The sequence below is a fragment of the Staurois parvus genome, unplaced genomic scaffold, assembly GCF_062004578.1.
Source record: "Staurois parvus isolate SC_StPar_1 unplaced genomic scaffold, SC_StPar_1.0 ptg000361l, whole genome shotgun sequence".
NCBI classification, from domain to species: domain Eukaryota; kingdom Metazoa; phylum Chordata; class Amphibia; order Anura; family Ranidae; genus Staurois; species Staurois parvus.
In genome coordinates, this window is record NW_028318157.1 from 17,010,364 (window position 1) to 17,036,559 (window position 26,196).

The 26,196-nt window shown below is 40.1% G+C and overlaps 1 protein-coding gene across 1 annotated transcript in view; it reads right to left on the reverse strand.

Moving 5' to 3' along the window:
* Positions 1-26,196, reverse strand: part of F9 (coagulation factor IX) — a 58,304-nt gene that overhangs the window by 1,768 nt on the left and 30,340 nt on the right. The window contains exons 6-7 of the mRNA XM_089684973.1: positions 21,842-22,074; positions 7,335-7,458 (exon numbers count right to left, since the gene is read on the reverse strand). Of these exons, the coding sequence (XP_089541099.1) occupies positions 7,335-7,458; positions 21,842-22,074 (357 nt within the window). The remainder of the gene's footprint in view (positions 1-7,334; positions 7,459-21,841; positions 22,075-26,196) is intronic.

Genomic DNA, 26,196 nt, shown 5'->3' on the forward strand with positions numbered 1-26,196 from the left:
GTCCAGGCCCTAATGCAATGAAGCAAGCCCAGATCACAATGTCCCCTCCACCAAACTTCACCGTTCAGATGATGTTTTGATGTTGGTAAGCGATGCCCTTTTTGTGCTATACATACACTATATTGCCAAAAGTATTGGGACACCCCTCCATATCATTGCATTTAGGTGTTCCAATCACCTCCATGGCCACAGGTGTATAAAATCAAGCACCTAGGCATGCAGACTGCTTCTACAAACATTTGTGGAAGAGTAGGTCGGTCTCAGGAGCTCAGTGAATTCAAGAGTGGTACCGTCATAGGTTGCCACCTGTGCAATAAGTCCATCTGTGAAATTTCCTTGCTAATAATAATAAATATTCCATGGTCAACTGTTAGTGGTATTATAACAAAGTGGAAGCAACTCAGAACAGCAGCAACTCAGCCACGAAGTGGTAGGCCATGTAAAATGACAGAGTGTGGCCAGAGCATGCTGAAGTGCACAGTGCGCAGAAGTCGCTAAATGTCTGCAGAGTCAATAGCTAAAGACCTCCAAATTTCATGTGGCCTTTAGATTATCACAACAGTGCATAGAGAGCTTCATGGAATGGGTTTCCATGGCTGAGCAGCTGCATCCAAGTCTTACATCACCAAGTGCAATGCAAAGCGTCAGATGCAGAGGTGTTTAGCACTCCACCACTGGACTCTAGAGCAATGGAGATGTGTTCTCTGGAGTGATGAATCACACTTCTCTGGCAATCCGATGGACGTGTCTGAGTTTGGTGGTTGCCAGGAGATTGGTACATTGTGCCAAGTGTAAAGTTTGATGGAGAAGGGATTATTGTGTAAGGTTGTTTTTCAGGGGTTGGGATTGGCCCCCTAGTTTTAGTGAAGGGAACTCTTACGGCATCAGCATACCAAGACATTTTGGACAATTTCATGCCCCCAACTTTGTGGGAACAGTTTGGGGATGGCCCTTTACTGTTCCAACATGACTGTGCACCAGTGCACAAAGAAAGGTCCATGACATGGATGTGCAAGTTTAGGGTGGAGGAACTTGTCTGGCCTGCACAGAGTCCTGACCTCAACTCGATATAACACCTTTGCGATGAATGAGAGCGGATACTGCTAGCCAGGCCTTCTCGTCGGACAGCAATGCCTTACCTCACAAAAGTGCTTCTGAAAGAATGGTAAAACATTCCCACAGATATACTCCTAAACCTTGTGGACAGACTTCCCAGAAGAGTTGGAGCTGTTATAGCTGCAAAGGGTAGGCCAACTCAATATTGAACCCTAGGACTAAGACTGAGATGCCATTAAAGTTCATGTGTGTGTAAAGGCAGGCGTCTTAATACTTTTGGCAATATAGTGTAGTGGTGAGCAGTGATGGAATTACCAGGGTTGCAAAGTTGGTGGGGGCATTGTGACAGTAGGAAGGTGGAAATATGATTCAGAGTCAAGGTAGAAGTGGGAAAAGTGTGTGCTGGGAATTACAGGCAGCAAAGCAGAAGTGAGAGGAGTGTATACATCTGGGTAGCAGTGACCATAACATGATTTCATTTATTGTTAGCTATAAACAACAAGCACATATGGAAAAAATAAAAACGCTCAACTTTAAGACAGCTAATTTTCCAAGGCTGAGAGCTGCTCTCCAAGACTTAGACTGGGAGGGAATATTGGCATTGATGTACACAAAACAGAAATGGAAGTTCTTCAAAAAAACTGTATGTGAACACACTGCAAAATATATTCCCATGGGCAACAAATTTAAAAGGCTAAAAATCAAACCCATGGGGCTTAAGGGCAAAGTTAAAAAAAGCTATAAATAATAGGAAAAGAGTTTTATTAAAGAGTTTAATTAAACATAAAAATTAAGGAACGCTATAATCATTTAAACATTATAAAGAATATAACAGAATATGTAAAAAGGAAATCAAGGCTGCAAAAATTGAAAACGAACGACACATTTCAAAGGATAGCAGGACAAACCCCAAAAAATTCTTCAAGAATATTAATAGTAATAAAAAAATGTAGGCCCTTTACAAAATAATCTAGAGTGGGTGACTGGGGACAAAGACAAGGCAAATTTATTAAATACCTTCTTCAGTTCTGTGTATACAAAGGAGCAGGGGGAAGCTCTTGTCCATAATGGGTATGGTATTGACACAGCCCCAGATGATCCACATCGGCTTGCAACTGATATGGTCCAGAAATATTTAGACAGAATAAAGATGAATAAAGCACCTGGACTGGATGGCATACACCCACGGGTCCTTAAAGAATTGAGCTCTGTCATTTCAAAGCCATTGTTTCTAATGTTTAGGGACTCTTTAATGACTGGCATAGTACCACTGGATTGGCGTAAGGCCAATGTGGTGCCTATATTTAAAAAGGTATCAACATCTTTACCAAGTAATTATAGACCTGTTAGTTTAACATCTATATTTGGGAAGATACTGGAGAGTTTAATAAAGGAACACATAGATGAGTTCTTGCTGGAAAAAAATATTTTAAGCAACAGACAGCATGGATTCATGAAAGACAGCAGTTGTCAAACAAATCTGATTTCTTTTTATGAGGAGGTGAGAAAAACCTTGGAGAGAGGGGTGGCGGTGGACATGGTATACTTGGATTTTGCAAAAGCTTTTGACACAGTTCCCCACCCATGGCTAATGTGTAAGGTAAAGTCTACAGGTTTGGAAAAATCTGTATGTAAATGGTAGAAAACTGACTAAAAGATCATATTCAGAGTAGTGGTTAATGATTCATACTCTGAATAGTCTAGGGTTGTTAGTGGTGTACCCCAAGTTTCAGTGTTGGGGCCCTTACTTTTTAATATATTTATAAAAGATATAGGATCTGAGAATAATAATACCATTTCAGTATTTGCTGATGACACCAAGCATTGCAGCTGAATAATGTCCTGACAGGATGTCTCCAACTTACAAGCCAACATAATGAGGATGAGGTTTAATGTTGATAAATGTAAGGTTATGCACTTGGGAGCTAAGAATATGCATGCATCATACATACTATGAGTACAACTGGGGGAATCAATGGTGGAGAAGGATCTGGGGGTTCTGGTAGATCACAAGCTTAATAATGGTATGCAATGCCAAGTCACCATTTCTAAAGCGAGCAAAATCCTCTCTTGTATTAAAAGAGGTATAGACTCCAGAGAGAGATATTATTTTACCCCGGTACAAATCATTAGTAAGACCTCATCTGGAAATTGCAGTTCAGCTTTGGGCACCAATTCACAAAAAGGTCACTGGGGAACTGGAAAAAGTGCAGAGAAGGGCAACCAAACTGTTAAGAGGAATGGAGGAACTCGGCTATGAGGAAAGGTTAGAGGAACTGAATATATTCTCTCTTAAGAAGAGGAGATTAAGGGGGGATATGATCAACATGTATAAATACATCAGTGGTCATATAGTGAACTCAGTGTAGAGCTATTCACCCTGAGGTCATCACAAAGGAAAAGGGGGCACTCTTTACGTCTGGAGTAAAAGAGATTTAATCTCCAAATACAGAAAAAATTCTTCACAGTGAGAGCTGTGAAAATGTGGGATAGACTCCCTCAAGAGTTTGTTCCGGCCAGCTCAGTGGATTGCATTAAAAAAGGCCTGGATTATTTCCTAGATACACATAATATAACGGAATACTAACTTTCATATGTAAAGTTGATCCAGGGAATATCCAATTGCCTCTCAAGGGATCAGGAATAAATTTTTGCCCCTGCAGAAGCTAATTGGATCATGCTTTGCTGTTTTTTTGCTTTCCTCTGGATCAACTGTGGGTATATAAATATAAAACTTTTTTTTAATTTTTTTGTATGGTTGAACTGGATGGACTTTTGTCATTTTTCAGCCAGACTAACTATGTATGGTGGAAATGACGTACATGGTTGGCTGCGTGGTGGGAATGATGGGCTTGGTTGGCAGCCCAGCAGAAGGGGGGAAGTGTGAGGTGGAAATACAAACACACATGGCTGAAAGCCCAAATGGAAGTGGGGAATGAGTTGTGAAAGCAGGTGGGGACATAAGTTACAGAGTAGGGAATGAGAGGAGAGTTTGAGAGCATTCTGTGGAGCTGGTCACAGAGCCTTCACACTCACCGGATCTACCCCAGGACTGCACACAGCCAGGTAAGCAAGCTTGGTGTGGGTGTATATCATATCCTTTTTTTCTACTAACACTGTCATGGATTGGTAGTGAGTTCCTTGCTTACCACTCCATTACTACATACACAGAAGTGTCATCCTATGACCAGATTCCTCACATTATAGTGAGTACCTAGGGCTGTCTAACAGGTGACAGCTAAGCTTTATAGAGATAAAAAAAAGTGTTGGCAACACATACACTTTAAAGGACAAGTGCACTTAAAATAGATTTTTTAAGACCAGCGTTTCTTGGGCAGGAAGAGACCAGAGTACCAGTGCGGAACTACCAGGGTCGCAAAGGTAGCATTTGCGACCAGTCCCTGGCTTTCCGCCATCATAGGGGGGCCTCTAAATGGCAGGAAGTAGGCCCACTGCAGAACACGTGAAAGGGTCCCGCTGCAAGACCATAACAAATGACCCTATAATGGGTGAAAATGGATCATGGGATCAGTGGGAAGGGCCCATAGGAAAGGTCTGATGGACTGATGGAAAGGGGGGCCCTTCATGGTTTCTTGCACCAGGGCCCTTCTAGTTACACCTTTGGTGCTGAGTATTCTTTCTGAACAATTCAACTTTAGTTATATCAGTCCACAAAATGTTTACCTAGTAGCGTTGCAGTTTGCCAAGCTGCTCTTTGGCAAAATTCAGACGCGGAGCAATTTCTTTTTTTTTTTGGATAGCAGCGGCTTCCTCCGTGGTGTCCTGCCATAGACCCTCTGCCTGTTTAAAGACTTATGTATGGCAGACTCATGAAAAGGGATGTTTATCAGTTCTAGTGATGTCTCCAAGCATTTAGCCATTACTTGTGGGTTCTTCTTTTCCTCAGTGAGGATTTTGCATTGTGCCTTTGGAGTCATCTTGACTTGGGGCCACTTCGAGGAAGAGTAGCCACAGTACTAAACTGTTTCCATTTATAGACAATTTGTCAAACTGTCAACTGATGGATACCTAACATTTTGAGACTGCTTTGTATCCTTTTCCAGCCTCATACAGATCAACTATTCTTGATCATATGTCTTAAGAGAGTTACTTTTTGTGAAGCATTGGTCACATCAGCTTATGTTTCATATGAACAGCAATCTTAAACTATTTGAGTGCCTTTTATCAATAAAAGTAGCTCTAAACCACACCTCCAACTTATTTCCATTAATTAGACTCCATGTGTGCAATTTACTAACTTTACTAACTAGCTTTTGTTGAAGTAATTAGTGTATGGATTCACTTACATTTTTCTCTATGGATGTTTAATGTGTGTGTTCAAAAAAGACACAAAAAAAAAAACATTTTTTGTGACTAATGCAGGCCATAGATAGGGTCGAAAATCGTCCGATTTTTCGGCAGAAAATAAAATCGGCCGTTTTTCAGATCGTTAGTGGGTTAATAGGTCGGCCGTTTTTTGGTATTTTGGGAGATTTTTTTTATCGGTAAAGTTGGAAAAAGATCGGCCGATTTTGCCGATCGGCCGATTTTCGCGGCAATTATGGACAAATCGGTCGATCTTTTTACCGATAAAAAATCTGCGCATGAGCAGTGACCTGCAAGAGGAAGACAAAAAGAAGAAGAAGAAGAAGAGGATGAAGAAGAAGAGGATGTTGAAGAGGCTGGAGAAGAGGATGAAGAAGAGGAGGATGATGAAGAAGAGGAGGATGAAGAAGAGGATGAAGAAGAAGAAGAAGAAGAAGAAGAGGAAGGAGAAGAAGAAGAAGAAGAAGAAGAAGAAGAAGAGGATGAAGAAGAAGAAGAGGATGAAGAAGAAGAAGAGGATGAAGAAGAAGAAGAGGATGAAGAAGAGGAAGGAGAAGAAGAAGAAGAAGAAGAGGAAGGAGAAGAAGAAGAAGAAGAAGAGGAAGAAGAAGAAGAAGAGGATGAAGAAGAAGAAGAGGATGAAGAAAAGGATGATGAAGAAGAAGAGGATGAAGAAGAAGAGGAAGAAGAGGATGATGAAGAAGAAGAGGATGAAGAAGAAGAAGAGGATGAAGAAGAAGAAGAATTCCAGTCCGGCAAAAAGTGTCCCTGCAGAGAGCTCCGCTATTGCTTTGACAGTTCTTTGACATTTATAGCGGCTGCAACAATGTATCTGTTTCCGAATAAAACATCTGTATCCGAAATGGATACAAATAGATACAATGTTGCAGCCGCTATAAATGTCAAAGAACTGTCAAAGAAATAGTGGAGCTCTCTGCAGAGACACTTTTTGCCGGCTGTAGACAGGATGAAAATCAGCCGTTTTTTTTTTTTACTGTTCCTGGTAACGTCGGCTGATTGAACAACTGATCTTTCGTTTTTTTAAAGAAAAATCTGCTGGTTTTCTCCCCATGTATGGCGTGCATTAGATGAGGATTATTGCAGAAAACCATTTAAGGGGTTCACATACTTTTTCTTGCCATTACATACCATAACATGTTTCCCTGAGGATGCCTTGCAGCCCCACCCTCCACATTAGAGACGTTCTTGGTATATGCACAGAAGAGCAATAACCATCGCATTACTCCTGAAATAGGGGACATTGGTCCACAAAATGCATTGAGCTGGCTCATTAATCTGTTGCCATGTGATAAACATATGTTAATGCGTGCCAAGATCCAGTACATGCTATAGGAATAATTATGATTGATACCAAACACATGGTGCCCTCTCTTTTGAGCTAGGAAGTATTTACTACATTCAACACAGCGCTATATGTCTGAAAGTTCTCATTTATCCAGGTCATGGCAGTTAGTCTCATTCAGCTGGATTTGTTCTGTAATGTTGAGGAAATTTCTTAATTCACACAAGTAGCTTTGTCAGCACTAATTGTTAGGAACATACCCCAATAAATATTGAGGAAGCTACCTGGATAAGTTGCAAAATATCTTGAACATTAAAGAGGAAGTCCAATTAACAAATGGATCATGCACATAGGGCTACTACAGGCGTTTTCTATTTACAGCGTAATTTCCCAGTGCTTTTTTTGCACCTGGGAAGTGGCACCTCCTGCAAACAACCTGTCAAAAAATGATGCTAGGCATGGGAAATTGTAAAAGTCTTATGTGCATGAACCCTAATTACCATTAGGTAACACAAAGAACAAAAAATTTTATCTTGCTATATTCCTGGTTTACACTTGATTCTTTAACTATAATTTGATATTTTCTTATCTTGGATTTATTCATTTGGTTAACAATCAACAACTATAAGCTAAAAGAAAAAGGACTTACCTGCCACTACACTAAAATGGCCAAGTGAAATTTTTATAAAGCAGTGGGCTGCAGTTACTATCCATTTTTCATTCACTATGGATCCACCGCAGAAACCTTCCCGATCCCTGTTAATAAATTGAACCTAAGGAATCAGAAACACATATGTAATAATGCTTGATTTGTGTACAGAACCTTGACTGAAACTGAACATGGCTTATTTTCTCTTCTATCTTGCGATTGTTGCCAGAAACATTTAATAAATATAGATTTTTTTGGTATGCTATAAAGACATACCAAAAATATATCGAGAATAAATAGTAGTAAACAGATTTGTAACCTGTAAGATTTGGGTTCTGTCACCTCCTGGTGGTTACCAATAGTACATTAATTGGATACTTGACAGTTCTGGTGTATTAGTTCCATGGATTGTAATTTGTGCAGGTGTAGCGATAATTTATGCTTCTTTGCCTTTTAGCTCAAGAGATCTCTTTTCTACAATGCTAGGATTTTAAAGGATAAGTTCACCTTTGTAAAAAAAAATAAAATAAATGCACATCTTTTTGCAGGTAAAAAATTCACATTTATTATTTTTTTTACTAGGAACCTGCAATCAGCAGATCACGAGTGCAATGCGAAGCTCCTGCAGACTGTCAGTGTAGCTGTCTGCTACGTACCTCATACCAACAGGCAGTTACTGAATGGCAGGAAGCATCATTGAACTACCTAGAGCGTTTCTCAGTGCCCCGGTAGTTCATTGAGAACTATAAATCAACAACCACAAAGGCTACTGGTAGTTGTAGTTCTCCCATTCACAGAACTCTGTGAATGAATGATGCGGCCCGGCTGGGCGGAGCCCAACACAGACGTGTTTTTGTTAAATTGTGACAGTGGGTGTGGGGAGAAGATCCCCAGCTCACTGTCACAATGGGGGATCGGGGGGCTGCTGCAACAGTAACATGTTAGATGAATAAGGTGTAACATGTAACATGCTACAAAAGGTGAACTTATCCTATAGCCTCCCTGGCGGTATTCCCGAGTGTAGCTCGGGGTAAAGTTTCAGCACCACAAGCGGTAACCCCGAGCTACACTCGGGAATACCATGCGGCACTGCTCTGTGATCCCTTCTGCACTTACCTTGTCCTGCACTCCTGCGATGTCCCTCCTGCAGTGTCCCCGGCAATGTAATCCGGCGGATGCCGGCATCTGTCATCTGGGTTCTGTCCCCTGCGAGCTTCGGGACGTACGGGGGATGAAACGGCGGGAAATTTGAAAATGACAAAAAGTGACATTCACTAAAATCACTAAAATCACATAGTAAAACATTACTGTATCAAACCATTTCACATACATTGTTTCCCTAGTGCTTTGTCCTGTGCCCTGCCTGCATTTTTACAGTTCTTATTGCCTGGAAACTGAGAACCGTCCATGGTGTCTAAAAAGCGTCCCTTTATGTCAAAAGCGGTTTTAGACCAGCTAGAGAACAGCGATAGTAAATTATAACCACTTTCAGAATTGAGTGATAATGATTCGTGGGGAAATTCGTCATCAGACAATGAAAATGATTTTCCGACTTTGCTCAGCGATGTGCGAACTTGGCGCTATATTTCAAATTTCAGTGTTTTTGGTTTGATTATATTATTGAATTAAATTTATTATTATATTATTATTTTTTATGATTATTTATTAAATTATAATTTATGATTTCGTGTTTCAAGTTTTACCCTACCTGGGATGTATACTAGACTCTTGTTCAGACAGATTTCAGTGAGTTATTCCTAAGAATTACAGGCCTACAATATAAAACACCAAATTTCCATGCAAAATAATGGTACCGCTTTCAGCACCAAAAATATGAAATAATCATACCGCCAGGGAGGTTAATTCAGTAAAGCAACCTTGGTGCCCCATAAGACCTTCTTGAAAGTGACACTACATGATATCCTTATTTTCCAAAAAACAATCTATATATATCCACTTTTTAATGGCCATTTTCCCACTAACGTTCATTTGTTTAAAACGAGCAGTGCACACTACACATCCCAAAATCCATATTCTTTAGTCCATCTTGGAAGCAAGCAAGAGTGAGTGACTATGTTCCCATATATAGTGCGACCATGTAGAACATACATAGCCAACCTCTAAGTGAACATTGGATCTTTGGAGGAATTTGGAGATCTGGAGCATGCTGAGAGCAATAGAAGATACATAATTTGGAATTTATCTTAAACCAGAGTTTAGCACCGCTTTAGGGGAACCTACAATGAGGAAGTATAGAGATTGTCATAACTGGCTATTTTTCTGGTTGTCACAGTGATCCATTGGCTTTAGTACTTTGAGTTAACGAACCTGGAACAAGTATGCAGATTGGAGCTTGGTCTTCATTCTATCTTGACGTGTTTGTTCTGGTTCAGTGGCTTGGAAAGTACTGAAACCAATGGATCAACATGACAGCCAAACAACAGTCATATTCAGAAGGGGGTCATGAGTAGCCTCTGTATTCCTCTCAATTGAGGGTTTCTTTAAAGCAAATCTGTGATGAAGTAAGATCATAATATCCTGATGCAGTGTAATTCAATGCAGAAAACATAAAATCCATTGCTGAGTAATCTGTAGAAATAATCTGTGATAGTGACACTGGCACTTTTTAAATCTCTGACTTGTTTTAATAGAAAGCTGTTCTCAGCACTTTTCTGTATTTAGACACTGCGGGCAGTTATTAAAAATGTCTGCTTTCTGGGTTAATGTAATAGAACAATGTACCATTCATTTATATATGGAAGAGTTTGGATAAAACCTGCTATTTTATCTCATTTGTAAACTGCTGCCTGTCCATACACTGCTTTCTAGATGACAGATTGCCTTTCATAGAATATAAATGTGAATTGGTAAAGCAACTCATTTAAAATATATAAAAAACTGAATCACAAATTCCATTTTCCTAAATTAATTGAAACAGAGAGCCCAGCGATTGAGTAGAATGTGTTAACTAAATATCCCCTAGGATATCCCTTCATTGGTTCCTCTGGAAATCAAATATGTAACAAAATCCACAGTAGTTATCTTTGTGTTTATTGCCTGAGATGTCCTACTGCTTGAAAATTTACAATAATGGATTTATCCTCAATTACACCACTTTCTCTAAACGGCTTATGTAAAAGGATATTTTCTGTATACAGTTGCAAGAAAAAGTATGTGAACCCCTTGGGATTACGTGGAGTTTTGCATGAATTGCGCATAAAATGTGCTTTGAACGTCATCTAAATCACAACCATAGAAGAACACAGTCTGCTGAACATAATACTACACAAACATTAGATGTTGTCATGGTTTAATTGCACATAACATGTAAACATTCACAGTGCAGGGAGGAAAAAGTATGTGAACCTTTGGACTTAATAACTGGTTGACCCTCCTTTGGCAGCAATAACCTCAACCAAACGTTTCCTGTAGTTGCAGATCAGACCTGCACAACGATCTGGAGTAATTTTGGACCACTCCTCTTCACAAAACTGTTTCAGTGTAGCAATATTCTTGGGATGTCTGGTGTGAATCGCTCTCTTAAGGTCATGCCACAGCATTTCAATCGGGTTGAGGTCAGGACTCTGACTGGACCACTCCAGAAGGCATATTCTGTACTGTTGCAGCCATTGTTTTGTTGAATTACTTGCATGCTTTGGGTCATTGTCCTGTTGCATCACCCATCCTCTGCGGAGCTTCAGTTGGTGGACAGATGGTCGTACGTTTTCCTGCAAAATGTCTTGATAAACTCTGGAATTCATTTTCCCATCAATGACAACAATCCGTCCAGGCCCTGAGGCAGCAAAGCAGCCCCAAACCATGATGCTCCCCCTGCCATGTTTTACAGTGGGGATGAGGTTTTGATGTTGGTGTGCTGTGCCTTTTTTTCTCCACACATAGTGTTGTGTGTTCTTCATCATCACACTGATTGGAGTCAAGGTTGGCTCACTCCTGGCTCCAATTAGCTCTGGGAGAAGTCATTAAGCTAGGGCCTCACATACTTTTTCCTCCCTGCACTGTGAATGTTTACATGTTATGTGCAATTAAACCATGGCAACATCTAATGTTTGTGTAGTATTATGTTCAGCAGACTGTGTTCTTCTATTGTTGTGACTTAGATGACGTTCTAAGCACATTTTATGCCCAAGTCATGCAAAACTCCACGTAATCCCAAGGGGTTCACATACTTTTTCTTGCAACTGTATATATATATATATATATATATATATATATATATACTGTATACTCACACACAGAAAGAGAGATGCATAGTGGTTTTGTACATATTTTCTTTCTCTAATGATCATGATAAGGAACAATATATAAAATAAAAAAAATATATAAATATAATTTTTTTTCAAGAAGGTATTTCTTTTAATCAGATATATATGAGATATTGGACGATAATATGCCATATTCTTGTATAGCAGCAGGGGAACTTTATCATTATGTTACATTGCACTTTAGCTCAAGCTGCAATAGCTGAATTACTATTCTCTCATGATTTCATTTGTGCCAGCAGATTCTCCTTTATGTCATTGGCGTCTTTTGCTGTGCTGCCATGGGTCATCTTAAACCCACTGCTCTAGCAGTACACTCCCATACCTCCCTCATAGCAGTTGTGTTGGTCCCTCTTGTTCTCTGGGTCCCTGATGTACCATTGTATGATTTGTCCACATCAATGATTGCTGTGCTGTGCTGCTGAGAAAAACTTGTAAAAAGTACATAATTTCCTCTCTGTGCCAGAGATCTCTAATGAGGCACAACTGTTGGCTTTTCTTATAATGTGGCTGCTAGTGACTAACGCTGACACCTAGGTAGTCAAGCCTAAGCAGTAAATCATGACAGAGAGAGCTAATGATTTTCTGCAGCTCCTTGTTCTAGCCTAACATTAAGATCTAAGTCTCCAGGAACATTTGATTGTAAATGAATATGGCAGCTATTAGGCTGATCTAAATACATAAGTCTCTTCTGTGTGGCAGATTAGCCCAGTCTGCACACATCCACTTTATTTACAACTCGAATTTCTTTGCTAAACTCAGCAGTTTTAGCCAAGTGCATTACAACGCTGATTCTTTCAGCAACATTTCTGCTTCTTATTGATCACAGATGATTATTCATGGGTCTTGAGGCATTGATTACATTTATTGCATGCTATTTTCAATTACAGTGATTTGTTGGGAGATGTGTGTTAATGAGCAAAGTACAATCCTTTCGCACTAGTTAAGTAAAGCCATGGGGACTATTAAGATCTGCAAAGTATGTGTATCTTTAGCTACCCACAGACTAGTATTAGGAACCAATTAGATATTTAAAGTGGTTGAAAACCTAAAAAACACAAATAAATCTAACCCTACAGTTGAATAGATTTTACCTTTACTAAGCATTTGAGTTTAGTTTGGTATCTTGAAGCAATCCCCTTCTCCAGAAATCCTCCCTGCTCTTCTGAACAGAATAAATCCGACACAAGCAGAAAAATGGTGTCGCCACTCCTCTTCTCTCCTCTTGTGAGTGACAGGCTGTGCTGAAGATGAGACCAGCATGAGCCTCCATGTAATACACTGCAAAGGGGTGGGGAAGCAGGTGTCCTCTCCCTGCTGGCCTCTGCCTTTACAGATTGAGAACTCAGCATCAGTGATTTATGACATAGATCGGCATCACTTCAGTAATGCTGTACTTGTCTAGGTGAGTCTGCTGACAGCTGATTATTGTCTTGCTCTATTCACAGCACCTAGCTTGTGAATTGCTGTTTACAGAGTTTTACATGAAAATGTTTCCTGGTCCACATTGCCACTTTAGGCTGCAGGATTCCTAGGATTTTTAACATTAACCTCTTCCTACCAGCCTGATTAGCACAGATCCTGTGCTGTAAGCAGAGCTGACATAGTAACTGGCACCTGTGTATTCCCCTGATTGCTCTCAGGAGACTTGCTCACAGGCATAGAGATGTGAGATAGCTGTACACGTTCTTCAGCCGAGGCTGGAGGGTATGTATAACTGAGGGATTGTGTGACATCACATCTACTAATCTCTATTCCTAAGCCACGCCCACAGACCAGCAGTTTTTGGAGGGCTGAGACAAGTTAAGGGAGCACTTTTCTGAGGTACATCTACAGCTGTATATATACTTACATTAAAATGTATTCTTTCATGGCAATAAGTAATTTTTTTAAATTTGGGTTTACAACTGCTTCAAGGCCTCCAATGAGACCATTTCTTGAGGAGTCACCAATGAGAGTTTTAACCTTGCTTTTCATTAATAAACTGTTCTTGAACCTACAGATGATTTTAGCTATAAGTGGTGAAATTTTGATTTTATTGTTCTCTAATCTTGTCAAAATCTGAGCATTGAAAATGAAATAAACACATTTCTGTGTTATTTAAAGTTATGGGGATCACCAAGAGGTCAGGCCTCATATGGCCCTTTAGATGTCAGTTTAGCACTATGCTTTAATCCAGGGGTGTCAAACTGGCGGCCCTCCAGCTGCTGGGAAACTACAAGTCCTATCATACCTCTGTCTTTGGGAGTCATGCTTGTAACTGTCAATCTTGCAAAGCCTCATGGTAGTTTGGCAACAGCTGGAGGGTCGTCAGTTTGACACCCGTGCTTTAACCACTTGCCCTCCAAAGGATTTACTCCCCTTACCGACCAGGTCATTTTTTTGCGATACGGCACTGCGTTATTTTAACTGACAATTGCACGGTCATGCAATGCTGGACCCAAATGAAATATATGTCCTTTTTTCCCACAAATAGAGCTTTCTTTTGGTGGTATTTGATCGTCTCTAGGTTTTTTATTTTTCGTGCTGTAAAAAAAAAACTGACACTTTTGAAAAGAAAACCCCATATTTTTGACTTTCTGCTGTTAAACATGTCCAGTAAAAAAAATCAACTTTCATCATAAATTTATGCCAAAATTTATTCTGCTACGTCTTTGCAAAAAAAAAAAAAAATCCCAATATGTGTAAACTAATTGGTTTACGTGAAAGTTATAGCATCTACAAATGGCGGTATAGATACTGTAATTTTTTATTTAATACTAGTAATGGCGTCGATCAGTGACTTATAGCGGGACTGCTGCAGGCATTCTGACACTGGGGGGAGGGGGGACTGATTAACTTTCACTGACATCCCCAGTGACACCAATACAGTGATCAGTCCTAATAAAAAGCACTGACACTGTACTAATGACACTGGACAGGAAGGTGTTGACATCTGGGGAGATCAAAGGGTTAACTGTGTGCTGTGTTGTGTTTTACTATTGTGCGGTGTTGTGCTTTACTATGTAAGCACATTGCTTTGTATTGCTCTGCTATGCAGAGCAATATAAAGCAATGTGGAGGAGCTGACAGGAGAAAGATCTGTATTGTTTACATACAGGTCTCTCCCCCATCAGTAATACATGGCGATCGCCGGGTGCCAGAGGGGAATCACTGGCCGGGACCTGGTGATTGACAGGCGAGGCCACCAATGGTGGCGGAGGTACCCGGAAATACCCCCAACCCAGAAATGTGAAATCAGGTATATATACTTGATTTTGTGCACCCCTGCCGCCCTGTAGCAGTATTTCTGCTATAGGGCGGCGAGAAACCGGGTAATGTCTTATCCTAACCACAAAGTAGGCAATAGAAAAAAGATGGAAGCCAAATGAACAGTCACACTATGAGTAAATATCCACAGCTTTTCTTTATATCAGAAGAAGAGTAGTGGCCAACCCTGTATAACTCTATATTAAACTACTGTGCAACACTGACTCTGTAATGAAAGTATACTTTGCTTGATTTTTGTACCTTTTTGGCTAAATACTAACAAAACAGATACTGTTAAAATAGTGGCCCAGTACTACTAATTGTTATAAAATAAACATTTAACACGACAGCTGCATTCCAAAATCACTATGGGTTAGCTAAAGAGACAGCAAAGCAAAGCAAGCAAAATAGAAAGACAACCATGATACATTCCCTTTAAACACTTTTGGTCTATTCTAGGGTGAGAACTCATGTGGGTGGAACCAGAACTAAAGATGGGAATGGTTAAAAAAGGTCCATCATCTGCTTTTCTGCAGAGGTTTACAGCCAGTACTGTATAGTGGTTGCCCACCCTTGGACAGTCATGTTGTCTTCAATAACACATGCAGTTTTCATTTTTGCAATGAGAATAATTTAACATAGTTAAAACAAACGGAAAAAGGTATATAGTGAGTGCTTAATCTATAAAGCAGCTAAGCACTCAAAGCAACCAATATATGCAGTAAATCAAATGATATAAAATAGTGCAGTGCTAAAAATTATATATAAGATCAAATAAAATCCAGAGAAGCGTCCATAAAGTCTATGAATTGTGACTGGTGTATCTACTGGATACTGGTGGTGCTACGTGGGAAATGATGAAAATGCGCACTCACCAGAAATAAAATGAATATGAGCGTTGTATAAAATTCCTCATCAGAGGTCTGGTTAGAGGTCTGGTCAACTTGGGCAATCCTCCCTTCTGTGTGATGACAGGACTCAGTAAAGATGAATAAGATCCAGGTAACCAGAGGTTTCCTCAAAGGGGCTGTCTGGAAGGAACTGCCTGTTTACAGGGAATCTTCCACCTCTTGGTATGGTGCCTGGATCCTGGTACAGGGTTTTTGAAAATAAATACTCCTCTCAGGGAGTTAGGGAAGGACGCCCATAGAGTAGTAAGGTTATCAATAGAATTTTATTATAAACAAGCAAAGGTATCCAAATTGCGATAGGTAAATAAAATTTCATCCAGGTATAGTGTGAACTAACCCTAAGGATATTAAAGATGGCCGCCGGGCCTCCACATGGCTCCGGTGGCGTAGCGTCACGACGTCCGGGCTCCTCCTTACGTGTTACGTGCTGATTGGTTCCATTCCTCTGATGTGCGTGCACACGTAATGCGTAAGGAGGCGCCCGGATGTCATAACGCTACGCCGCCGGAGCCACGTGGAGGCCCGGCGGCCATCTTTAATATCCTTAGAGTTAGTTCACACTATACCTGGATGAAATTTTATTTACCTATCGCGATTTGGATACCTTTGCTTGTCTATAATAAAATTCTATTGATAACCTTACTACACTATGGGCGTCCTTCCCTAACTCCCTTAGAGGAGTACTTATTTTCAGAAACCCTGTACCAGGATCCAGGCACCATACCAAGAGGTGGAAGATTCCCTGTAAACAGGCAGTTCCTTCCAGACAGCCCCTTTGAGGAAACCTCTGGTTACCTGGATCTTATTCATCTTTACTGAGTCCTGTCATCACACAGAAGGGAGGATTGCCCAAGTTGACCAGACCTCTGATGAGGAATTTTATACAACGCTCATATTTATTTTATTTCTGGTGAGTGCGCATTTTTATCATTTCCCACGGAGCACCACTATTATCCAGTAGATTCACCAGTCAGAATTCATAGACTTTATGGATTTTACTTGATCTTATATATCATTTTTAGCACTGCACTATTTTATATAATTTAACATAGTTGTTTAGAAAAAAGGTGGAGTCTTTATGAATGTTCTTCTATCATTCAAATATTCCTAAAGGACCATGTTATTTTAATACACAGGTCTGCAAAAGGATTTGGTACCCCATATATATCCCAGTGAAATCCTGATAATAGAAATATCAACAGGATTGGATTATAATCATCTTCTGTCTGTAGGCACCTTCAGTCTAATGCTGAGTGGTTGCCTGACCTGTGAGTTATGTAATATCTATATGCCATAGGCTCTTGTGCAGGGGTGTCAAACTGGTGGCCCTCCAGTGGTATCACCCTTACAACATAATGATTAAACTTATGCTGAAGCAGCTAGACTGTTAACAGATTCTAAAGCTAACCAGATGGGGGCCCAGATGGGCTGGCCAGTGTCAATGGGTGGTGGGAAATCTGGAAGTATGGTTACTGCTAGAACCTCCTGTGATCTTTCCTTCAAACTAGTTTTTTATAGTCTACATGGCCAAAAGATTACTAAAAAAATGGTTGTGGTACCACATGCGACCATGTGCTTTACAGCAATGCATGATATGTGTTTTGGTGCCATGCCATGCCATTTATTTGAATGGTACTCCAACACACCTTGCAAATTAGAATGCGTTGTAACAGTGCCCTGCCCAAAAATATTGCCTACAGCATTTTCTGGTAATGCACCACAAAGCATGTCAGCACAAATCCATGCATGTCCATCATAAGCTGTGTTGTGATGAAAAACTGAATTTTGGGTTTTCACTAGCTGTAAGCTACAATCAACAACATTAAAAGAAAGAAATGCTTGAAATATATCAATCTGTGTGTAATGAATCTATATAATATATGAGTTTCATTTTTTTAATTGAATTACTAAAATAAATACACTTTGTGATGATATTCTAATTTATTGAGGTGCACTTGTACATCTTAGTATAATTTTTTCATTATTTGACCTTCTGCATTTTCTACTTAGTCCTTGACGTGGCCTTTCTCTTACCTTAAAAATGAATCAGGCAGAAAAAATACACGGCTCCCATGATTCAATGCACACATCAAATGAATTGTGCTTCCATTCACATAGGAAGCATAGCTACTCTCTCATTGTAAATGACAATGAATAAAAATGTTGTTTGGCTGGATTTAGTGATATCAATGGTTCTATGATAAACAATGCTCTTATTTTTAATGAGGTTGATCCAAGAATAAAAATGTGTTAAAATATGCCAGTGAGTTGGAATACCATTACTCTCACTGCCCTCAAACATCCACCAGAGGGCAGAGCAGATTGCTTCTATAGATATCAGTGGAGTAAATGTATTCTCTGGTTTGCATACTGTAATGTGTCAACTGAAAGACCAAAACAATTTGTACAGCTGTACAATGTTCTGCACGTAATGGATAATGATGCCTTCCTGGGACAAGCTGATCTTTCATTTTTACACCTTATTACTTTGTACTTTATATTTTTCAAGGAACATCACAAAAAACAGCTTTGGGATTGCAAGGAGGCAGAGTCTGCCTGTGACTGTGTAAATCAGTGCAGATCTGTCTCTTCCTAAATTTTGTATACAGGTGATGGCCCAGTTTTAAATTTGCAGGACTATTTGTATAGGATAATTGTCACTGTACAGTGTTCATTTATAAGGAAGAGGATAATTACATACTTCCCAAATTTATGAAATGATAAAGAAAGATACCTTTTAGTAAACAGGATGTTGGCAAAAGACAAGTCCCGGTCATGGCCCAGATTACATGGAAAATGATCGACTAAACCACAAAAGTGATTTTTTTGTCTTCTATTTTTCCTTTTATTTGCTTTTTAACATAACAAATGTGGTAATATAGAGGTTGGATAAAAAGGTTAGTGTAGCATAGTAAAATATTAAAATAGTACATTTTGTATAGAGATGTACAGATCAGACCAAAAAGATGGACAACTGAGGCAGCACAATGACAGCCCCTCCAAATGAGGTACAACTGGGAGCTGCAGTATGTAATTAGGACTGTCCACTAACACTCCATATGCTGCACTGTATATTACATACTATGGATTGCAGCCACTAGTCTGTGTGTTCCATTCTCTAGACCAAGGGTCTCCAAACTTTCTAAGCAAAGGGCCAGTTTCCTGTCCTTCAGGCTTTGAGGGGCCGGACTGTGGCCAGTGGGAGTAGAAAATACCCCGACATCAGAGCTCCATCATTGGTTTTAATAGAACTAGTGCCACATTGTTGATATCAATGAGAAGAATAATGCCCTATTGATGGTGTCAGTAGGGGGAATGGTGCCCCATCATTGGTGTCAGTTGGTGGAATAGTGCCTCAAGGGCCAGATAAGGCAAGCAAAGGGCCATATGTGGCCCCAGGGCCACAGTTTGGAGACTAATGCTCTAGACCATTACAATTAATCTGTGGCACTCTACAATGTATGCTCGACACTGTTCCACTCTATATAGCATATAATATACTACGGCACTCTATATGTTGTGCTAAATGTAATATACTCTGTAGCACTAGTTATATAACTGCTGTAAATCTATTAGGACTTGAATTCTACCCCATGCAAGGAATGGCCACAGCTATGCTGAGCTAGTCATAAATGGATCTTTATGAATGAATGAAATTTCCTTCCTAGTAAATCTACCACAGTCCACTGTTAGTTGTGTTATAACAAAGTGGAAGCAACTGGGAACAACAGCAACTCAGCCACGAAGTGGTAGGCCATGTAAAATCACAGAGTGGGGTCAGCGCGTGCTGAAGCGCACAGTTCACAGAAGTCACCAACTTTCTGCAGAGTCAATAGCTAAAGACCTCCAAACTTCATGTGGTCTTCAGATTAACACAACAGTGTCTAGAGAGCTTCATGGAATGGGTTTCTATGGCTGAGCAGCTGCATCCAAGCCTTACATCACCAAGTGCAATGCAAAGCGTCGGATTCAGTGGTGTAGAAACATGCCACCACTGGACTCTACAGCAATGGAGATGTGTTCTTTGGAGTGATGAATCACGCTTCTCTGTCTGAAAATCCAATGGACGTGTCTGGGTTTGGCGGTTGCCAGGAGACTGGTACTTGCCTGATTGCATTTTGCTAAGTGTAAAGTTTGGTTGAGTGGGATTATGGTGTGTGGTTGTTTTTCAGGGGTTGGCCTTGGCCCATTAGTTTCAATGAAGGGAACTCTTTAGGTGTCAGCATACCAAGACAATTTGGACAGTTTCTTGCTCATGCTTGACTGGCCTTCACAGAGTCCTGACCTCAACCTCATAGAACACCTTTGGGATGAATGAGAGTGGAGACTGCTAGCTAGGCCTTCTCGTGTGATATCAGTGTCTGACCTCACAAATGCGCTTCTGGAAGAATGGTCAAACATTCCCATAGACACACTCCTAAACCTTGTGGATAACCTTTCTATACGAGTTGAAACTGTTATAGCTGCAAAGGGTGGGCCAACTCAATATTGAACCCTGCGGACTAAGACTGGGATGCCAATAAAGTTCATGTGTGTGTAAAGGCAGGCGTCCCAATACTTTTGGCATTAGAGCGTATGTTTTCCCACTACAGAGCAAGCACACTCATTTGTTAATCATTACCATTTTAAAGTATAACCAAAGGCAAAACTTTTTTTTTTAGTTTTGGAAAGAGCGCCGATGGGTTAGAACCCCTGTCAGCTTTTATTTCTGTCTGTGCCCCCATTAAGGAGATTTATCCTCTCTATTTGTCCTGTTTACCATTATCATTGAAAGTGAAAGTAAAAGAAAATCCCAAATTTTGGGTTGTCCCCAAAAAAGTAATAATAGGGAATCTTCCAATGGGGACACTAGTTCTGGTGACCTGGGGATCCCCAAGGAATTCCCTTAATTTTCAGGGATGTCTTTTCACTTCCTGTTTGACTATGGGACAGGAAGTGAAGATAAATCTCTCCAATGGGACACAGATGGCGGAAAAAAAATCAGACAGGGATTATAACCTTCCTTATGAAACAAAAAAGGTTTCACTATAGTTCTACTTTTACAGATACCAATTGTTCATTATCATAGTAGGAAGAGATGTAGAGGGCATTACTGTGTTAGGCTCATTTAGAAGAACAGAGAAGAGCTTCACACAGAGGTAGGCCAGGAAAAAAAACATATGCAGTACTTTCTAACCCTTTAAGGACCCTGAAAATACAGAAAAATACCTTTTGCTCCAATTTTTGGCAGATATCACGATACCCTTGTTGCAACAAAATCTCAATCTTTTTTTGTATAACCTATACATGTTTGGTATCACTTCCACATTTTTTTTCAGTGGCAGTGAATAGTCCTTCCTTCTGGTCTGATTAGTTTTTGTATAATAAATTGTGAGCTCCCCTCAATCCAGATGTACTGTGTTCCCAGGCTGTGTGATGATGCATTCCCAGGGAGCGTGTCCATGAGCTCACAGGAAGTGGGTTAGATGACATAATTCTACCTGGAAGAGGGCTGGCTCAGCATGTCTGCAGAAGCAATTCTGAGGAGAGGAGTGCTAGATAGATGATTATTGCCGCAAGTGCTGCTTTTTTAATGTGTACAATTTTATTTTAATTATTTTTTGTTATGTCAGAGTCAGGGGTGGACTGACCATTTGGAAACTCGGGCACTGCCCGAGGGCCCGAGGTCAGTAGGGGCCCCATGAGATGCCCCTGGTACCTTTTTTATAGGCTTTTTTGAGTTTGGGCAAGGACACAAGGGCCCCATGATGCCCTATTGCCCGGGGGCCCCATGAGTTGTCAGTCCACCCCTGGTCAGAGTCTTGCTTTAAATTAACCTTTATATACAACTACCATAAGTTCCTAAGTGCATCTTGATATCAGCCACCTGCCTTGCCCTGCACAGCAGTACTAGGACCCAATCGGATTCTACTGTGTGCACATGTGCTGAAAGGAGAAGAGAGTTAGCAGAATGGATGACCAGACTCACTGATCATTGTGTTGCTTTCCCTTCATTGCCCAATCAGCAGTCTGCAGGCAAGGTTATGACCAATCTGTATTTCATAAATAACTCCTACATTTAACCTACCTGCCATGGAAATTCACCCTTCAGACTGTCAGTCCCACCAACGATCCTGACATTGGGATCCACTGTCACTGGCACAATGTCATCTGAGTGGTCATCCAAGTGTATATTTTCAGTAGAGTTGTGGTGTTCGATGGAAGAAATATTACTTATATAGTCTTCAGGTTCCAGGATGGTACGGGTTTCATCTTTTGGAATTGCTTCTGGAGCACTTACTCTTCCACAAGGATATTGCACTGTAAAATGAAGCAACTATGGTCATGTTATTTGTTGTGGCCAATGCACATAGACAAGTGTCACTGGTAAAAATTAGTAGGGAGAGGTGCAGCTTAAGGGAGGGGGGGGGGGGGGGGCGGTTGGCAATCTGCAAGAACACATCTCAACTGCACATTTTTGCCCCCCCTAACCGCAAGTCTAAACAAAGCCTAAAAGTTAAAGATCCAGGGCTAAAGGAAAAGGCTGCATAGAAACACAGATTTCTGGATAACTCTAGTGACCTTGCTGTAAACAAAATCCAAGTCAGAGAACAATGGCTCAGCCGTATGACTTATACACAGAAATCTATAGGATTTTATATAAGGTGAATACAAAGAATATGTTTGTGAGCAGCCACTTTTAGAAGGAGGGATTTTACAAGATACAGTCATGGCCAAAAATATTGGCACCCCTGCATTTCTGTCAGATAATGCACCACTTCGCCCAGAAAATTGTTCCAATTACAAATGTTTAGACATTCTCATGTTTTTTTCTTTTTTTTTTATTGGTATGACATAAAAAAAGTGGAGAAAAAAAGCCAAATCTGACACATTCCACGCAGAACCCCAAAGAATGGACTGGACAAAATTATTGGCACTTTCTCAAAATTGTAAGAAAGGAGTGCATTCCAAGTTTGTGATACTTCTGTAATAAATGTCTCTTTTGGTCAGTTAACCATGTTGACTATGCTTATGCATGTCACATGACATTTCCTGGAGACTGTATATGCCGTCATAACCATTGAAACTATGCTAAATAAATTGGCAAGTACAGTCACAGTGGCACCAGCTAAGTGACAATTTGCCCTCTGAAGCTTAGTAAGCTCTTACATGACTCCATATTACTGGCAGCACACACAGTGATTGACCAAAGTGAGGCTTGCCACCTGTTAGCTAGGTGTCTCATCACACAGCAGAAACAAAACAATGTTGCATCACTTCTGCTTTCAACATGAAACATGTCGTTACTTTGTATCCTGCATATAATTTTTTTTGTCCAACCCCTGTATATCTCAGTGATTATCTTTTGGTCTGGTACTCTAATCTCAGACTCTCTCACTCTGGTCAAATACTACTATCCTTATTTATAAATAGAATAGTCCCAGGGTTCCTGTGCTACCCCCTCCGTTTTTTCCCTAAGTCAGTCAGACACTAACATAAGATGAACGCTGAAAGCTCAATTCCCTTTAAAAAGCTAAAATGTACTAAAAGCTTCATGCTCATAATGTATGATTATGCAGGCGGATATGTATGGCAGACATTCCTGTGAATGTGGCTAATAGCATTTTATACAAGCAGAGCATTGCCAGTTGCATCTGCTTCTGCTCCATCTTTTAGAAATCACTGGTATTGAATGATGAGGGCCCAGTATCTGTAGGTATATCCACAACATGTGCAGATTTAAAGACCACAATTCACTTTGGGTGACCAATGTACATTGCAGGGATTTTAAAGTTGTTGTAAACCTCTGAAATGAAGAAGTAACCAAGCATATCCATCTATAGTGTGTACTAGCTTCAATTCAAGGCACCAAGTCATGCAAAGCTGTACCCAAACAAAATGTATGTACTTTTTTTCACACAAACAGAGATTGGTGGCATTTGATCACCACTGGGTTTTTTATTTTTTTGCAATATAAATGAAAAAAGTTGAAAATTTTGAAAAAAAAAAAACAATATTTTTTTACTTTCTACTACAAAATGTGTACAATTATAAAATAAAAAAAATCTAATTTCTTCATACATTCTGGCCAAAATGTATTCTGCTACATGTCTTTGATAACACCCCCCCCCAATAAATGTATATTGATTGGTTTGTGTGAAAGTTATAGCGCCTACAAACTATGGTTTATGTACTGGAATTTTTTTTAACATACAACTAATGGCAGTGATCAGCGACTTATAACGGGACTGCAGTAGTGCGGCGGGCAACCTGGCATTAACTGAAGCTGGTGGGAACTGACTAACTGCCACTGAAATCACCAATGACATGAAAGTGTTACTAAACTCACAACAGTAAAATCAGTCTGTATATGAAGTAAAGCATGCTTGTTATGCTCACTGTGGAACCTAAGGGGTTAATCCTTTGCATTGTGTAAAAAAGCAGTTTGATCCTTTCCTCTCTGCCCCTCCTCTTAGTGAAATGACCACCTGATACAGACTGACCCCGTGGTCACATGCACATGCTCAGTTTGATGTGTATTGCCAGAGAGGCTTTTTTTTTCTCCCGGGAGAGTGCATGTGATCAGCACTGTCCAGACAGAGGTCAGGGGTTCTGCATCCTCCTAGAGCAGAAAGAAAACTCCTTCTAAAAGCTTTAGCTAGTGGTGGGCTGGACACAGATAGAAGTCAGAAGATTGCTCTAACTGCTGATGAGAAAAGGTATTTAGCAGTTTATATTTACTAAAATAATTGCATTTCCATGTTCTGTGTACTGTGTGGGACCAGATATAGTGAATGAAGGGTCCCGGGCTTAGTAACACTTTAATACAGTGATCAGTGATAATACTATACACTGTCATTGTACTAATGACCCTGGCTGGGAAGGGGTTAACATCTAGGGCGATGTGTGTTAAATGTGTGCCTAACTATGTGTAATATGTGTAAAGTGTGCTGCTTTTTACTAATGACCTCTTAGTTTCTCAGAGAGATTGTTCACTCTGTACAGAACTCTGTGATGATTGTCAATACAGAGCTCTGGGCTGTGATTGTAAACAGCATATCAGCAGAACCTGGCAGTGAATCATTGGCCAGGATCTGCTGACAGACTCCCATTGTGTACAATTACAGTGAGAGTAGGTGGGGAAAGACCCAGAAACAGGCAGCAACTTATGGGTACGTCGCTTTTCCTATGCGGACCACTTGTCCACAGTACTTTGTTGGTGGTCCACAAGTAGTTAACGAATTTTGTAGCAGATTCCTACCTTTTGTTGTGCTGAAGAAATAGCTGTTTGTTTCATCATGTTTTTTGTAGTCTGATTCTGAATGGGAGTGACTGGTTCATTTTGATTAGCTGATACACTGAGGAGTGTATCCTAAGAAGAAAAGCTACATGGCCAGCATCCCTTTAGAAGTATTTAACCACTTCCCATCTAGCCCATGTACATAAACGGCTGGACAGGAGCAGTGCAGGAGCGGGTAGCCATTTATAAACGGCCTCCGCATCCACTGCCTGTGCGTGCTCCCTGGGAGCGCACGACACTGCGATCCGGAACACCAATCGCTGTACGAGATCTCTGTGTGAGGTCCCGATCGTGTGATCACTGATTGGCCAATCAGTGATCATATGAATAGCAGTAAGCAAGATGTCACTTGCTGACATCATTGCTTACTACATGTGAAATCTGTGAATGATCACAGAGGTCACATGGTACAAGGCTATTCACAACAGCCTTGTACCATGTGACAAGCTGTGACCAATCACAGCTCTCACAGTATTTCTCAATGGCTGCAAGAATGCAGCCAGAGAGAAGGAGAAATGATTGCTTTTACAGCCTTTATGGGTGTAAAAGCAATCAGTGCAAAAAAAAATAAAAATTTTCATCACCCCCCACAAGTAGGACAGTGTCACTATGGTGACACTGTACTGCTAGGGTGACAGTATGTTAAAAAAAAAAATAATAATATTATAAAAAACAAAATAAAAATGTAAACTTTTTTTTAATTATAAATTTTGGTTTTAAACTAATTTGTGTTATTTTGTTTTACTAAAAAGATAGCTGAATACATTTTGGCCAAGATTTATGAAGAAAGATTATTTATTTGCAAAATTTTATCAGAAAAACACTTTTTTTTCAAAATATTTGTACTTTTTCATTTATATAGCAAAAAAAAAATCCCAGTGGTGAATAAATACCACCAAAATAAAGTTTTATCCATCTCAAAAAAATGCTAAAAAATTCATATAGGTACAGTGTTGCATGACCGCGCAATTGTTATTCAAAGTGTGATAGTTCTGAAAGCTGAAAATTGGCTTGGACAGGAAGGGGGTGAAAGTGTCCGGACTTGAAGTGGTTAACCCTTGGAGAGTATCTCACCAAAACTGAAATTTATATTGCAAGGGGTGCCTAAAATTTGAAAAATCAGTGAGCCAATCAAACAAGCA